General features: G+C 45.2%; 1 protein-coding gene across 1 annotated transcript in view; it reads left to right on the plus strand.

The window, feature by feature from the left end:
- FARSB (phenylalanyl-tRNA synthetase subunit beta) overlaps positions 1-13,454 on the plus strand; it is a 36,026-nt gene extending 22,572 nt beyond the window's left edge. Inside the window, exon 17 of the mRNA XM_084292356.1 lies at positions 13,056-13,454. Coding sequence (XP_084148482.1) covers positions 13,056-13,207 — 152 coding nt within the window. The 3' untranslated portion in view covers positions 13,208-13,454. The remainder of the gene's footprint in view (positions 1-13,055) is intronic.
- Positions 13,455-17,010: the final 3,556 nt, after the last annotated feature.

The raw sequence follows: 17,010 nt of genomic DNA on the forward strand, positions 1-17,010 counted from the left end.
CTTTTAGTTTATAGCTTTATCTATACCCTTTACTTATATATGCAACTTGTATTTCTATATTCATGTGAAGATGTACATCTTTTATTCAAAGACCTGCTTGCTGTCTTTGAGACTGCTTAGACAAGCAGTTGTTTAACAGGCCTCTTCATTCTCCATACAGGGTAAGCTGCCCATGAATTAAAAATAACATCCTTAAGTGCAAAGACTCTTCTGTGCATGTACGTGCATATGCATGCAAGAGATAAAGAAAGCAAGCTGACCATATTGCTTTATTGAAGGAGTAATGAGGTTGATGCAGGGGAACAAGCACCAGCAGCTAATCTGTTCTGTTAACTAAAATAGCAGTGTAATAATTACACTACAGAAAAGCAAGACTGCGGGGATGGCAGCTTGCAATTATAACTCCTCTCTGAGCACCGGTGCACGGATGCATGTACAGTAATGACATGAACTGGCTCAGCTTGAAGAAGTGCCCTTTTTCTGCACTTACAGGATCCCCGACAGCCTGATGGGCTTGCCTATTTGTAAAACTGTAACGCAGAGTTGGTAGATGCCTTGTTTCACAGCGTGCTGCCAGAAACACCGAACATAACACTTCAACCAAGGGGTCTCCTGGCACATCTTTAATACACGATTGTAATACATTGATTCCCTGCCCCTCTCCCATTTTTTTTCCACATAGCTTGCTGAGTACTATTTAGGCAGACTTTCAAAGATTTTCCTAATTAAAATCGTTATGATTTTCAGGTTGACCAGAGGGCTCTTTAAACAATTGTGCGTTTTGTTCTAATTCTGCCAAGTACAGAGCAGGTAACAGCAAATGTTATTTGGGGCATTTAGAAGAGCCTTAAGGAGCTGGGTACACAGCTGCCATTGAAGTGACAGCCAAACCTAACTGTCAGATCCTCTCTCAAAACCCCTCTGTAACTTGTTTTGAATAGACATATCGAGTTTGCTGTAGTAAAAATACTTAAATGTTTTATATTCTGTATTATAGCACTTCAATAGCGTATGACTGACTTAAGCAACTGGGAAAAAGATCTCAAAGAATAGTCCTAACACAATGAAGAAGTTATTTCTAGATCCTAGTACTGTTTAGTATTCCTGATGCTGTGGACTTGCAATAGCCTTTCAAAATCCCTGCATTCCCATGATGTTACTACACAATGCATTTAGTGTAAAAGATGGATTATGCCTTGTCATATGCAATATATTACGAGCAGTTTGTGGCTTTTGGCTGTAGACAAAAGTGCCTACTACCTTCTGTTTCACTAGCGATTCAGAAATTCCCCTGGGATGGCATGTAGATCCTTGCAGTTCTCCTGACATTGGAATTTAACCTCAGTAACAATGCAGATGGCTGATACTCTGGTGCCAAAGGGAATGCAGTGTCACTGCACCAACTTAAAAGACCTTGACTGCAGAGATGGCTGGAAGTCAAAGTAGTTTAGAGGGGTTTGTTTGTTCTCAACTCGCTTTGCGATCTCTGAGTTAAGCGTGCGTGAGAGAAAATAGCAGCAGATGATGGAGTAAGGTCAATTGCAGAGTCGGGGGGAGGAGGAAGGCAGAAAGATATCCTATAACATCTTAAGAGACTGCAGCATACTGAAATAATTCAGAAAGAGAGCAGTACGAGTTACTTCAGGTTTTAAATCAGGCCATTACACATGGCATGGATTTTTAGATGCATCTTTATGGAGCATGCTTTTTTATTGCCTGTGCCAAATTAATGTTTATACACTGAGAAATGGCTTTATCCTACAACACGGATTCTGATTTAGAAAGATTCCAGGTACGTTTCTGTATGTGATCTTAAGCAAAACTTGAGACTAGTTTGCAACACAGTGTGAAGGTAGGGCTTTAGTCCAGCTTTATTCCTCGTGTGACTGATTAAAATGGCTCCAGTGATTACTGGAAAACAATTCTGGGAAAAATGTTTGAGTAAGCAACAAAGAATAGACAGAAGAGAGATGTATTGGGCACATACTTGCCTCTTTCCCAAATACACTTTGAAAAAACGAAATGCCTCTGCTATATTCTTCTTTGATCCATATGTGCAAATCATGGTCACTTAAGCCCCTGCTGTCTACCAACACCTAAGCACCCTGTGATTTGACCTTAAGGTCAGAGCCTTTTTGCCTTTATAGCAACACCTGTGGAAAAGAGTACAGATGCTAGAAAATATGGGTGAAATTGTGACGGTCCCCTGGCCTTTGCACTACTCTTCGGTGTAATCTGAGCTAGGTAATAAATGAAGTGTTTAGGGCAGCCTTGAGGAAGGGAGGGTGTTGAGTGGCTGATTGCAGGGATTTCAGTATACATTTGGTACTCAGTACTGTTCTCAGAGTTACTGGGGATATTTCTTTCCTTATTACCACTGTATATAGAAAACTATAAAATTTCAAAGACAGAACTCTGAAATGCTACCCATTGATATAAAATACACAGAGTAGACTTGCTGAACCCTACAATTACTGGCCTAGAAGCATTTTGGGTATGTTTTAGAAAAGCCAAACGGATGAATACAAATACTGCATCACTCCTCAAATCGGTGTATTATGGAGCATACCTTTTTTGCATAAAAAAAAACTCAAAATTTTAGCCAGTTCCATATCATTAATAAAATGTACAGGTCACTATGAATGTGTATGACTAGGAAGTAAACAAAATAAGATCAAAACATTTTTCAAAGAAAAAAACTACAAATAGAAGGAGCCAACAAATGTTAGGTAATCCTATGTCATGGAATTGTCTTTTTTTTATATATATATAAAAAACATGACTTTAATTGGTTTCACCTCCCTTGAAGTGAAAACTGGTGGCATTCTGATAACTATTCTGGAAGGTATTCTTAATTTCAAGTTTTAATTTCTGCAGAAACAGGTACATTTTGTGCCACATTTTGGTCATCCTCTGTCCTAGATGACTGTTCTCTTCCAGAAATCAGGACTGGGATCACAAAAGGCAATATTACTCATGGGATTTGCGTCCACAGTGAAGTTCTACTTAGGCTAAAAAAGAGTTTATGCATAGTAAATACTAATTTACTATTTACTATAGAGAATCCACATGTGGATTCTCTATCGCAGTCTTCAAGGGTGTGGTGTGAGGTATAAGGTATAATTACCCTCCCTCACCTTAAAATATTTGAATGACCGTCCCTGATTTAAGGAAAGAAGCCCTATTTTTGCAGTACCTTCTGAGTGTCTCTTTACCTTGCAAATGTAAATGAATTAGGCACAAATTGTTTAAGAAGGGAGAATACCCATATTTTATGAAAGTAAAGCAACTCGACATGTTCACAGAAAATGTTAGTGGTAAATCTGTGAATCAGGACTGCTTCCCTGCGTCCCACTGCCTTCCCTGACTATTGATATGTGATGAAACAATAGTGTTCATGGGAAAACAATCTGTGAATAGCATGAGCTTATGACATCAGCTACTTTTTTGGTACATTTTTGGCTCATAAATTTCAGCTGAAATCTTATATACATATATATTGTGTGTTTGTTTGTTTTTTAATGTTTATGCCATTCATTCTTTTAGGGTAATCGGCAGTTTAGTAAGGTTGGGAAGTCAGCCAGTTTGCATTCAACATAAATGCACGCTTAATAAATGCATACTTACATGCCTACTAAGCCTCATTTGCTTTAGTAATTGACAGTTGTCTTGAAAAAAGATTCCTTTCTTTTTACTGCCCTTAATTAAACAAAAGGTGTGGTAAAGTGTAGAAAATTTTAATTCCACAGTAAATCATAGCAAGAGCTTCTCATTTAATAAGGCTTAGCTGTGAAATTAGAGGTGTAATAGTTATCTCCATAACTAAGGACATAAATAAACATTTATAATAATAATTACACAAAAAATCACAGCCTAAATCTCTGTTCAAAGTTAATCTCAATTCACGAGACAAGAGGAGGGAAGTCCAGGACTAATTCTGAGTTCCGTGTACAGAATTGAGCCCCTGCATCTCTCTCTGGTGATCAGTTTAGATTAGGAGATTGTAACACACGGAGATTTAGTACCCATGTTGAACTTGGCGTTATTAATACCTGTTCTAGTTTAATGAATTCAAGCTTGATTGCTGTCAGTAGCAATCCTGGCTTTTCAGTTTCCTGTCTTGGCAAGCATTGCATCATTTCGTGAGTGTCAATGATTGTGTGTGTACTCATAGATAAATAAAGGAAACGTGTGCTCCTGTTTAGATTTTTTTTCCTTACAGTCAGCTCGTGCTTTAACGGGACTAAGAGGTGGGGACAGGTTTTTTTGTGTTTGTTTTTATCTGATTCGTTTTACTACTTTTAAACATATTACCCTAATTCTGCAAGGATTTTTAGGAATTCTACCACTGGGCGTTACAATGGCTTAACTATAAAGCATCTTGCAAAATTAGCTGTTTGTCAGTAGTTCTCTTGGCTTTCCTACTTCCAGACCTTATGACTTTCCAATTAGTTTCTCACACTTGCTCTTGAGCAATTTTCCCTGCAGCATCAATAGAGCTTAGTTATATGAAAAATTACAGTTCTAACAGCTGCAGTTAAATTATCTAATGGATTGGGTGTGGCTGTTCACTTAATGTCCTTTTAATTACGTATTATCCCTGCTCTTTATTTCCTTCCTGTAAATACACTACTTCCAGTTTAGAGGAACTAAATCCCTACAAAGGTAAGCCAGGTCCTATCAAGCATCTTCCCACACCAGCTTTGATACTTCAAATTTGAGTGTAATTGACTTAACACCCAAGGAGGTACCTGGCAAAGATGCAGAACAGGAGAGAGTTGCTTATTTTATTTAATTAGCCAAGTCAGGAGGCTGCAGTGTCTGGAGTTTCTACAGATAAATGCAATCTGTCAAGATCTGACAGGACGCTGTGTCACTGGACGTCTCAGAGGTGCCTTGCTAGTGGCAGTGAAGCAGTTTTGGCAAGCAACGCTGAAACAGTTTGTGGCAAAACCCATGGTTAGGTTCTGGAAATAAGTCTCATTTCATCAGCTCTGTGTTACATAATTCTCTATCATAGAGAAAAAAATAGAGGTTACCAAATGTAAATTTGAGGAAGGATTTTTTCTATTCCTATGGTCATTTCAGTTCCTCTACTGGAAGTTCCTGAATGGGCCTTCATGACACCCTATAATGTTTGCACAAAGCTTATCCCAAAACAAAACAAAAAAAGATGATCGGGTAGAAGAAAAGTATGTTCTTTTAGCACAGCATGGGACAACAAGAGGTTTGACTCCTGTCTTTTAAACTTTCATTACCAAGCCATGTTTGACAGATGTTTTTTCCCCGCGTATGAAATGTTGAGTAAGAACAAAGAAAATACTTGTTTCTCGAATTCAGAAGATGATTTCAGGTGGCAAACACCTTCAAATTGCCTCACACAGAGCTATGTTTCCTGTGGTACAATAGTGGGAGGGAAAAAAATCCATGGAAATTACAGAAATATTTTGGGGAAGGGTGTTAAGTCAGCTTGCGAGGAGACAAATGATGTTCTTGTACCATCCTCTTCTTTCAAGTACTGACCAGTAAAGGTTACAATTCTTCATTCTCATTGCCTTTTGTTCTGACAGATCAGGGATGCTCCAGACAGCAGCAGTGCTTCTTAAGATGCTTAGCCTCTATTTCTGCTAGTTTGTCACCTCACAGAGCCATCTGAAACACTGGCCTTTGTGTTTGAGCCCAGCCGTTGGTTTCTCCTCCCTAGCAGTTCATCTTTGCTCTTCTGCTGTGCCTTTACTGGGGAGGCCTTTTCAGAGCTATGTTAGTTTTTTGCCCCCAAAGGCAACTATCTTTTTTTAATCACACATCACAGCGAGTCTAAGATAAAAATTTTCCTTGCATCAAGAATTTTTGAAGTCTGGCACAACTTGCATTACATAACGCAGAATTAGGTCATTGGCCTTTTTTTTAATACCGTCTCCTTACGTTTTGAAATAGAAAACTATTTCTTCATCAGAAACTGTTTTCAGCGTAGCAGTTGCAAAGCCCTCTGTGTGAGAGATGATTCATCCAGGCCGGTAAGCAGAAATAGCAGCAAATTGCAGACCTTGCTCAGCGGGCAGGGGCAGCGCCGGCTGCCCTGGCACAGCATCGCCCTGCTCCAGCTCGAGGCTGGCTACGTGTTCCTCTGAGTTCATCTTCACTACACCAGTAATGCTGTGACTGGGGGTCTCATTAAATTTGGAGCCATAGTAATCACCGCAGTATGTTGGGCTTTCAAAATAATTCTGGTTTTATTTATGCTCAGTGTCATAGCTTTGAGCTGGGGGGGCAGTTTTTTTTTTTTTTTTTTTAATTATTTAGTTTTGTTTTTGAAGTGAAGGGCTTTTATGATCCAATGAAAACCTCTTCCCACATACACATCTGTTCTAATAAAGATGCGGGGAAATGCTGCTGGCTGGCGGTTACGAAAGCAGTGTTTAGGGCGGCATCAGCCCAAAGCAGGGTGGCTGATAACAACACAGCGTCGGCTGACTTCTGCACCTCTTCTCATCAGGGCCCTACGTGGAGGCCCAGTGGTGTGCCGGCACGTCTTGAAATTGCTGTGACGCTGTAGCTCAGCAGTTCTCTGGTTTGATTTTCGAACTGCAGTACAGAGGCAGTGACAGCACTTCAGATTTAGGATGACGTACATTTTCTCACAGATATGCAACAAAACTCTAAACGTGAGTTTGTAAGATTTCTGTCTCAAACTTCTACATCAGTGTAGATGCAGGATATTGAGATCAGTGAGTCTCATGCCTCTGGTAGAGGACTTGACTCTCCCTTCACTTGTTCTGCACAAATTAGAAGTCGGTAGATAGCAAAGACACACTGAGCTGGTGCAGACTCAGCCTAGGCAAAGACTGCCCTTGTTTGGGTCCAGAAGCAAATAGCCACGTTGATTGCATTCGCAGCCTTGCTTCTGGTCCTGGGCTGGCTCAAGCAGCTCTGCTCCTAGGGGCACAGCCATGTGCTCTGACCGGAGGGCTCTGGTCTACAAAAAAGGCTCAGTCGCTAACACTGACCAACAGCTCCAGCATCCGCTGAGATTCATATCTTAATTATCCACCATTTCGTGGAAGTTTAAGTCGTTCTCTGAACAGCATGCGATGTGGTGGCCATAAAAGCATACCGTCAGGTGGCTGCTGTCTGTCTCAGCAAGTGCTGTCAGGTCATACTGGGAGGGGAGCACAGCTTGATCCAGGGCATGGGATGCACCAGCATCATGTGAACTGCCACATACTAACGTGGACAGAACAAAAAGTTAGCTGTGACATGATACCAGCTTGGGTTTGGGACTTTTAGGCAGGACAAACGAACATTTCAGATAAAGCTGGATTTCAGAACTGGCCTAAAACTGAAGATGAGCTATGTAATGGTATCTCCACAGTGCAGCTCCAGTCCAGCAAAGAAGTGCTATTTCTTGCAACTGCCACACAAACGCAAATTTATTGGGCTTGGTACACAAATATTGATTTATAGAAAAATAAATGAATGATAAAATTCTTTCTAGGTTTTCTACTCACTTTTTCTGTAAATATTATGTAAGTAGCCACAATGATACTTCATCACTGACTGTGTGATACCCTCTTACCCGGATCAGTGACCCCGGATGTCTGCTTTCCTCAGCACCCATCCACGTTGCCTTCCATGAGGACAGGCAGGGACACGCTGCTGTTACCCACCTAATTGTAACTGGCTCTGACAGGGCTGTAATCCGGAGAACAACAGAAGAATTCAGAGGAGCTCTGAACCTGTTACGTTCTTGACAGCCTCTGGACATCCACTAACACCCAACACATCCTCTGCCACAGCAAGAATGAAAAATGAAGTTAGAGCCTGGATGTCTGCATTGCTCTCTGTTCTCAAGGCAGATGAGGGGACCAGGCTGCTACCTCTGCCATCCCCAGTTTCAGTGCAGCTCTTTCTGAACATGACTGTAACAGCTGGCTCCAGGCTCCAGCAGTACTACAGTTACTCCTCACTCCTCACAGTTAGAAGTTATTGCAGGCATTGTAGAAGTAACTAACATTTAGCAGCCAATCACAGAAATATTTACAAGAGGGTTTTTTCTTTGCGATTTTAAATTTCAGACAAATCAGAATAGAGGACAGGACTTCAAAGACTTATGTTCTAAGTCTGTATTTGCCGAACAGTATCACTGATCTCTAATGAGTCTTAAATACTATCAAGTCTGCTTCTTACTGAAAAGAGAAATAGCCTTACAGTGTTCCAGAAGTCTCACAAGAGTTGAGGTCTCTGATTTTTAAGAAGTAGCTTAAGGTAGATAGTCCCATGACAAGATGTGATTTTGAGGTTGCTGCAGTTTGGGAGCTTTTTGCATGAGGTTTTGGTAACCTGACTGCGCTGCACACACGCACAAGAGAAGATAGTTGCCTATTGAAAAAAAATAAAGTACTGTCTGGTCTGATGGCATACTGTGAGTTTGTACTTGAATGCGTCTACCTAAAGAAGGAATTAGCCAAAAGCACGAAGAACCTGATCCTAGAAAGAAAAACCACCACTAACCTCAAAACCAAATTCCATACAATGTAGCACAGGTAAAATACTTGGGCAGGTGAGTCAGAGCGAGCCAGGCACACCAGCTGCCCTTTCACTAAGGGCAGGGGGAATTAAGATGAAACACTTCAGAGGCCCCATGAGCTCCTCTCTATTACCTTCTTAAGCTTCAGCTTCCGATGTTCCTTCAAATTATAGGAGCAAACAAGTAGGTTTGAAGGCTTAGTGCAACTGTAGGCCTATAATACTACTTTAATCAATTTCTTTTTGAAAAGGAGGGAGAGTAAAGCAGAGAAAAGAAACTGTGCAAGGTGTTTGACAACAAAGAGTGCAGGGAACTGGGAGCTTTTTGAGGGTCAATTAGCCAGAAAACGTGCTAAAGACTACATGCTCTATTGGATTACTGGCCAAAGAATTACCCCAAAGCAATCAAAGTGGCCCCGTTGCCTGAATACAGAAAGGCAATTACAGATTTTTGAGGACGTGCTACAGAAGCTTTAATTAAAGGCATTACTTCTACATCACTGAACATTGGAAATTCAATTCTTACTCGCAGCCACGAGAAGCAGCTTTTGTCTTTCACTTGTGTGTAGGATATCAGCATAAAACATGACTGGCTTTGGCATCTCTCCTTTAGGAATGCATATTGTGTTTCACCCCACCCCTTCTTGCAACCAGCAATTATAATGTTGACATATTAATAGGTGGATTTCCACTGCTAGACCTTCTGGTTTCCTCTGCCATTGTGTAAGGCTCTGTCAGCAAGGACAATCCCATCCCTGGCTGGGTTCCAAGGTGAAGTTTGTGAAGGACTATTTGTGTGCAGAGCAGAAAGGATTGTATCCAAAGAGCGAGGAGCTCGTCCTTAACGTGGTTGGGATAGTAAATTGCAATTTTAAGTGAATTTTGACTCAGCATGCTTGGTAGCACAAGCAAGCAGCTCCACAAGAGCAGACTGGATGCTCTGCAGCAGCACACACACCGATGACCGTGCTTTCAGGTGTGCTTCAGCAGCTGGCCAGAGCCTGTCTCGGCCTTCCTCTGCCTTTCACAGCCGTCTGGTTCTTAACAACCCTACCCAGACAGGACAGCAGACGGCACTGCCAGCATTCAGCTCCTGCTCAGAGCTGCAGGTCGCTGCGCTGACCCCTCACAGGAGGCACCCTCTGGGTTCCTGGTGCCATCAAGGCTTTAGCGGGGCTTAAGAGCGCAAGGCCTCAGCTTACTGTGTGGCATGCTCAAGCAGCACAATGCTGCAGTTTGTGCTGGCTCCCCACACGTGGGAGCAGTGTGAGCCCCTGCCTTTCCTACAGCCTCTCACTCAGGTTTGTACCCTACTCCAGGAGTCGGCACAACGGCCCAGGCCACAACATGAACTCAAGCTTTGCTAGGAGCCTGAAACACCACTGCTATTTCCTTGGTATTACAAAAAAAGAAACAAAACAAAACACAGAAAGCAATAAAAATCATCCTTACCTCTGTTCTATGGTCATTTTGATGCCTCCTGTGGGTCGCTGTCCTGTGGCAAGGACTGGCCAGGCCCTGCTGCAGCTGCTGACCTGCCCTGCCCTACCTCAGCTCTCCTTTTCTAGGCCTGGGTGGTCCTTCACCCCAATCACACCCCTCCCTGCAAAACACCTGTTTCCTTTTCTCCCCTCTTTCTGCTCCCATTTGTTAATGTTTCTTCTGTGTTTTATCTTTATGTGCTTCCCTTTCAACATCAATATTTTTAACCTGAACTTTACATCTGCTCCAAGTTGTGGCCTGGCAGCGACACGCGGGCCGCCCCCCAGCCCCAGCTGCGAGCTCACCTCCCTCATCCAGCACCTGGGGGACAATCCCTGGGCTCAGGGAGCTTCAGGTCCCCCATCTGTTGGACGCAGGCTGGAGGCAGGGATCTCCTCCCAGGCATGCCATGGTGCAGCCCCTTGTCCCAGCAATAGTTTCATTATTAACCAGAGTCCATAAACTATCTGTAAACCTACTCCTCAGCTCAGGTTTCTCTGGTGCGAGAGCCAAGTGTTGGGCAGACAGATGGGGTCCTGAAGCTTTTAACAGGTTCCTTCATTTTCGTTGGCTCGTTGTCTGAGCTCTGCGAGAAGCCCGTGGCTCTGCCTAGCCCGCTGGGTGCTGGAGGTGAAGCGTAGTGAGGAAAAACACATCTAATTGTTACAGAGATGCAGGGACAGTGGCTGGCTTTGCAATGGATTGATTCAGTGCAGTATTATTTTTGACTCCATTCAAGTATCTAAAGCTTCCAAATGGAGAAGTCTCATGATATGTTTGGGACGAGATATGCGAGAAGATAAAGCAACTTTCCCAAGGCTACACACAAGCTCAAAAGAACAGACAAATTAGACTCAGTATTTTAATTAACCGTATTGTCAAAGGTTTTTTTCATTTTTTTCCCATAGTTTTGCAGGGGGTACCATGCCAACATTATTAACATATGCTTAGTTCTTGCTGCTGTGCCAGTATAAGCTTACACACAAGTTTCTAAAAGAATGTCACTGTATGCTGCTCACATCCGTGGTACAATACCAGCTTTATGCTCAAATAGAAAAGCCTTTACCACTAACTACAAGGGTACTTTATTTTTAGACTGTGTTTTCACCCGCAATCTGCAGAGTGATCTGTATGTGCGGCGTTTGTTTCTTTTCTAAATTTGTTTCGTCAAGTTTTATTTTAACACTCATTCTGAACACTGCAGCTTGGCAGTAGAAAGTGTCTGTTTGGCTAAAGTCACGTGTCAGTAGGATTCAGGCCTTAAATAATCCCACTTTTGTATGTCCAGTGGAAGCAGTTGGTTTGTGCTCACAGCTAAGGTTGCAGCGGGACGCTTTAAAATGTACAGGTTCAGAATATGCTTCAAAACAGCCTTTGCTTCATGTTCCTGTGATCATTTACTGCTGCTATCACACTTCACGAGGCAGCCAAAACCCAAGTACCCACCCACGCAAGGTTAATTCACGCTTGCAGCCTGTTGGACATCGAAGAGACCCAGCTGCTGCTCGCCTTCCTGCAGCTGCAAGTTACAACTGCAAACCTTACAGGAGACACAGCTTACATGAGCTGCTCCCACCGGGGAGCTGGCAGTGATCGCATCTCTGGGCCTGGCCACCAGTGAGCAGAGCGCCATCAAAACGATCCTGAGGTTTGAGGTTAATTTGGCCCTTTATGGCCTTTCTACATAGCTCCTGGTAAACACATGGAAACGTCCTGGGCTGGTGCTGCTCCCTGGCAATGCCTTCTCTCTCTGCAGGCCACTGCCATGAAGCCACAGCGGAGGCAGCTTGCTACCAGGGCAGCAGCAAGCTGGGGCTGCAGCAGCCTCGTGTTGTCTGCTAGCTGGCGGCCCCACGCCATGCCTGGCTTCCGTGACATCCAGCCCTCTTCTCATTTTCAGGGTTAAAATAATTGAAGGAAGTAACAAAATAATATATATAAAATATATACACGAGCTTCGTGTTTCAGCTTAGGCCACAGAGCCCGTTTTTTCTAGTGTAATGCGATTTCTTCTGGAGCATCGCAGTACCCGAACCGTGCTGGAGCTGAACCACAAAAAGAGAAGGGAGATTTATTTTTTTTTCCTCTGCGTAGAGTTTCCCACCTCAGAACACACATTCTGCAGTTTTCCTCTAGGGAAAGGCATTTAAAAATCTTACTAAATCTGAGCAAATGGCAGCTGGCACTTGCCTACAGCTGTTGTGCTGAATTCTGGCAGTGCCAGTAGCTGCACACTTGGGCGGTCCCACCAGGAGGTGTTGGTGTGGGTACCACACACCTGGTTAGCAGAGAACTTAGAAGAAAACATTTGTCAAAGCTGGAAGGGGGGCAGAGCTCTCTGGGTGCACGGCAGTGGAGCCTCTCCTTGTCCTCACAGAAGTGCCAGCTTTTGCTGTTGCTGCTCCCAGGTGGACACACTTGCTGTGAAAGGTGGCTTGATTAGAAGCTTGCTGGCTTGGTTTGGCTCGCTCTTCTGAAGGGCTATCAGATAAAACAGGGACAAAAAATGCAAACGGAGCTGCTGTTAGGAGAGTAGGTCATTGTTCCCCAGTTTTACAGTGTCTGTGAAGCTGCTTAAAAGCCCTTCTCCAGATGAGGAATGTAGTTTGTTTCTAATTATGTGACGTGTAATCAAGCGTGACGTGCCTACTTACCCCTTAGATGACAGCAAACTTTATTTCCTTAAACAGAGTAAGGTGGGAAACATTCAGGTATTAAACAGTGCCTAAAGCCTGCAAAAGTTCTTCATTTCAGTATCCCTCTGACTTGACTTATGGGCACTGCTTCCTTCTGCAGGAGTAACTGAGTCAAAACAACTGGAGTGCGAAAAATGCCCACGCTTTGGGCTTCACATTTTATTTTTAACTCAAACGGTTTCCTTGTTCGCTATCAATCATGACAACTGTTAATGCAAGAAAGCGAGAGCCCATTCTTAGCATCTCAGCACAGAGAACTGTTTAATACTGAGCGCTTTGTTCTCCATGGTAAATGCCTATTGACTTCCTTGGCCCAGAGAAATATTGATTTTTCTCTCGCTTTCTTTACAGGCTCTGCTTTCTTCCCTGGTCGCTGTGCTGAGATCTTTGCCAAAGGTCAGAGCGTTGGGAAACTTGGAGTCCTACACCCTGATGTTATCACCAAATTTGAGCTCACCATGCCGTGCTCTGCCCTAGAGATCAATATTGAGCCTTTCCTGTGAAGACCGGACTTCTGTCCTCCTACAGATGTCCACTTTCACATGCAGCACCCTCTGCTCCTCTGTCTTTCTCTGCAGGGAACATCCGCTTATGCTTTTAAGTTTCAATAAAGTAAAAAAAAAAAAACAAGTCTGGCTCCATGGGTAAATATGTTCCTTACAGCACAATTAGGCAGGCTTCTGCAGCATAAGGATGTGGCATCAAGGATGAGACTGTGCCACCGATGTTTTTGAGGGAGGGAAATAAAGTATCAAGTTGGGTAAAAGCCCAGTGTTTTACAAGAGAAATGTAATGGCAGAGCACATGATTAGTTTTCAAAATCAGAAATGTTCCACAGACACAGCTTCATACTGTAACTGATTATGGCTGCATAACAGGAATCTCATTCTTTTCTTATTGCATGAAATAAGATAATTGATTAGAGCAAATGTTGAGTGAATGTGAGCAGAACTAAGGAGTTGAGCTTTTATTCTGTACGGTTGTCATGTGCTCATCAATGGTTGGGGGAGGAAAATAAACTTGTTCATGAAAACCAGAGATATTTTGTAAGCAAGATGTGTGCAATATCTGCTTCCCTACTCCAGACATAACTGTTGCTCCTTTATCATTCTAAATTCAGAAAGGGGAGTGGGTGGAATTAAATTTTTCCATGGTTGATGTAAGCCTGGTGGTTTTTGAAGCTCCAAACCAAATTGGAGCAATGCATTTCAGAGCATATGCCAGTGCTTTTTTGCATGAGGAGCTGAGAAATACCAAAGCTTTTGTTGGGCAGAGGGACATTTGTACAAGCCAGCGTGGTCCCTGCTGCTCCTGCATAGCCCTCCCAGTGGATTCCTTACCCCCAGGTGCACAGCAGGGGCCAAGCAGCTTTGGGCAGTTGCATTTTCTTGCAGCCTTGCCCATGACGTTACACGGACACCTCTCACTGACCAGGATTTTCGTCTAGGTGGATCTCTGGCACTGCGCTGTGCCTCGGCTCCCCGGGGAGCTGGGGAGCTCCATCCCGACACGGCAGCGCTCGGTGCGGCCGCGTTGCCGCAAGGCAGCCGCCTGGGTGGGCAGCTCAGTGCCTGCAGCAGGCTCCTTCCCAGCTCCTCGTGAAGCTGGCTATGGCTCCTTTGCAATCCTAGAGCCATCGCTAATGCTGCGGGCTAACACTAGCAAGCTCTTTGCATGAGGCCAGCTTAGTGTGGCTCGTCTCCACTGCGGAGCCGGACAGCAGGGCCGGGTTAGACCTCTGGGTGCTGGAGGATGGGAGAAGAGGTGAGGTGCAACGGGGAGGACAAGGCGAGAGGACAGCTCTGGGAGCTGCCGGCACAGCCCTGCCTCTGGAACCCTGCGGGCTTCTCCGTGGGAGCTCCGCCACTCATCTCAGCAGGTGGGGGGCAGCCGGCAAGGCTGCGGGGTGCAAAGTGCCAACACATCGGGAAAAATGCCCGACAGCGACCCAGCTGGGAGCGCTGCGGCTCCCCTCCGATGGCAGCGTGGCTTTGTACCGATCCCTGCGTGACAGACGTGAAATGCGAGCACGGGCGTTGCACAACTGACGCGAGTGCACGTGGGGAGTGAGGACGCTGCAGCCTTCCCAAGCCTCCCCAGGGATCACCCCGCTTGCCGCGTGCAGCTCTCTCCCCGATGCCTACACAACTGTAACCAAGCAAGCCCGCAGTGTGGGAAGCAATCTGTGCCACAGATGGTAAGAATTAAAAAACCCTGTTTATTAGTGTGTCATGCATGGGGATTAGGACGACAATAAGGCAGATTTGCATTTCAGCAGAGTACAGGCATACTTGTGTGCACTAAATATACTTCTGTACGCACGATTTTCTGACTCTGGGGGTCCCAATTCTCCTGTCAATTTACTGTCCTGTGAGGCTTAGGTTGGCACTAGGGGCTCAAGCTGCAGGGCTTTCAGGGATCAGCTCTCCCGGCTCGCAGTGTTTCATATCGGTGCCGAGCACTCCACGAGCAGGACACCAGCTCCATGCCGCGGAAGCAGCGCTGCTCGCCAAGAGCAGAGTCAGCAGCGAGGTTCAATCTGAAGCCTCCTCAGGGCCACTGAACCTGCTCCCTGCTGTCCGCGATGCCCGCAGGGCTGCTCCGGCTCCGACACCCAAGCTTTGCAGAAGCGCCGTGTTCAGGGCTGTCAGCGCCTGGACAAGCATTGGCTTTTTGGAACAAAAGCCATGGTGGAAGAAGGTGAAGAATGGGTTTATTTACGGAAAATAAACCCATTCCAATATCTTTCATCTGGCAAAACTACAGAAGGAAAAGGGTTTTGCCAAATTTCCAGTGTCTAGGTCTATTAATGACTTCCTTGTTTAGTCTTCTTTTGTCCTAGGAGTCTTCACTCCCCTCCAGGGTCCCCGGTACCGTGTCCTCTCAGGTTTTCTGTTCTTCCTCAGATCTTACAACGCCTCACACCACAACAGCTCTCCCTCCGCCTCCAGCAGAGCGAGCGTTGTGTTGGAAGATCACGAGGGGGTTGTATGGGGGGGCCTTATCAAACTGCGAGCCATTCCCCTCAAACCGGTCATTTACAAGTGGGAACAGAGGACAAGACGAACACAGCCACACCAACTCTTGCAAAATATCTGTATTTTAAAATTTGAACCAAGTACAGCTTGCATGTACCGCACGAACCACATGCAGGTGAATGCTATAAAAGATAAAAATATTTATTTAGTATCTAACATGGAAGTGCTTGGATTTATCAAGTATAATTTATAAAATTCTGATAGCATAAGACAGCCGTGATTCAGCAGTGAAGTTTTACACACAGACCTGCACAGATGTCCCCGCCGCACCCACCCCGCTCCCCACCGCGGGCCCACCCCCGACCTGCTGGGAGCCTTCTCCCGGTTCCTGCCCGGCTGCCGCGCCTCCGATCCCACACAGCGGGCGTCAGAGAGCATCCTTGGGGCCGCAGCCAGGACACTCTATGGCGGTGGGGTACGAGGAGAAGACCGAGAGCATCCCGATAGAGCAGGGACCCACCAGCTTTGGTGGCTCAAACATGGTGCAAGCGCGCTCGTGCCCTGCTGGAAAATTTGCTTAAGCTGTTCGCATGCACACGTGGAGGCAGACGTGTCCACACACCTCTTTTAAAATAGTTGAGCCACAGCCTGGGCAAATCTACAGCTGGCTAACGCTTCTGCCTGCACTTCTGGAGATTACTGCCTGGATTTTAAAGCCATGCAGCTCTTGCAAGTGCTCCAGCCGGCCAGCCAAAACTTCCAGCTACGGTTTTTGAACTTGATTCTATTTGCACAAGCAGCCAAGGGATGGCAAAGCACCTCCTTTACATTCTTCAAGTTATTTTATTTATTTATTTTTTTCAGCCAAGAACACAAATGTACATGGTTAAAACTCTTTTACCACACACTGGCAGGAGAAGGCGTGGCGGCCATCCTTGCAGCATTACGCTTCCCTAGCTGAGCAGAACGCGTTCACCGCTGTATTTCCCAACAGCTCACGGGTCCTGGAGCAGATACGCATTTCCCAACGTGCAGCCTGAGAATGAAAGCCCCGGCAGCCCTAACTGCCATCCTACAGCTTTATACAGGTGTTGCAAGGTGCGTGGAAGACCACTGGCAATGCTGCGCAGCACCACCAAGTTAGGGCAGCTCAGCACCACCTCTCGCCGTACCCTGATCACTCCCAGACCAGCCATGAGGCGTTTTGAGGGCACTGCCTGTCCCCCAACCCCAGCACCATGGGGACAGCCTCGTCCCGGCCCTACAGGGAGTGAGGTCAGGGCAAGCAGGCTGAAGGCGAGCCTCACCGCTGCGGTAACTCTGCTCTG

Source organism: Netta rufina, assembly GCF_964035555.1.
Source record: "Netta rufina genome assembly, chromosome: 9".
Classification (NCBI taxonomy): Eukaryota; Metazoa; Chordata; class Aves; order Anseriformes; family Anatidae; genus Netta; species Netta rufina.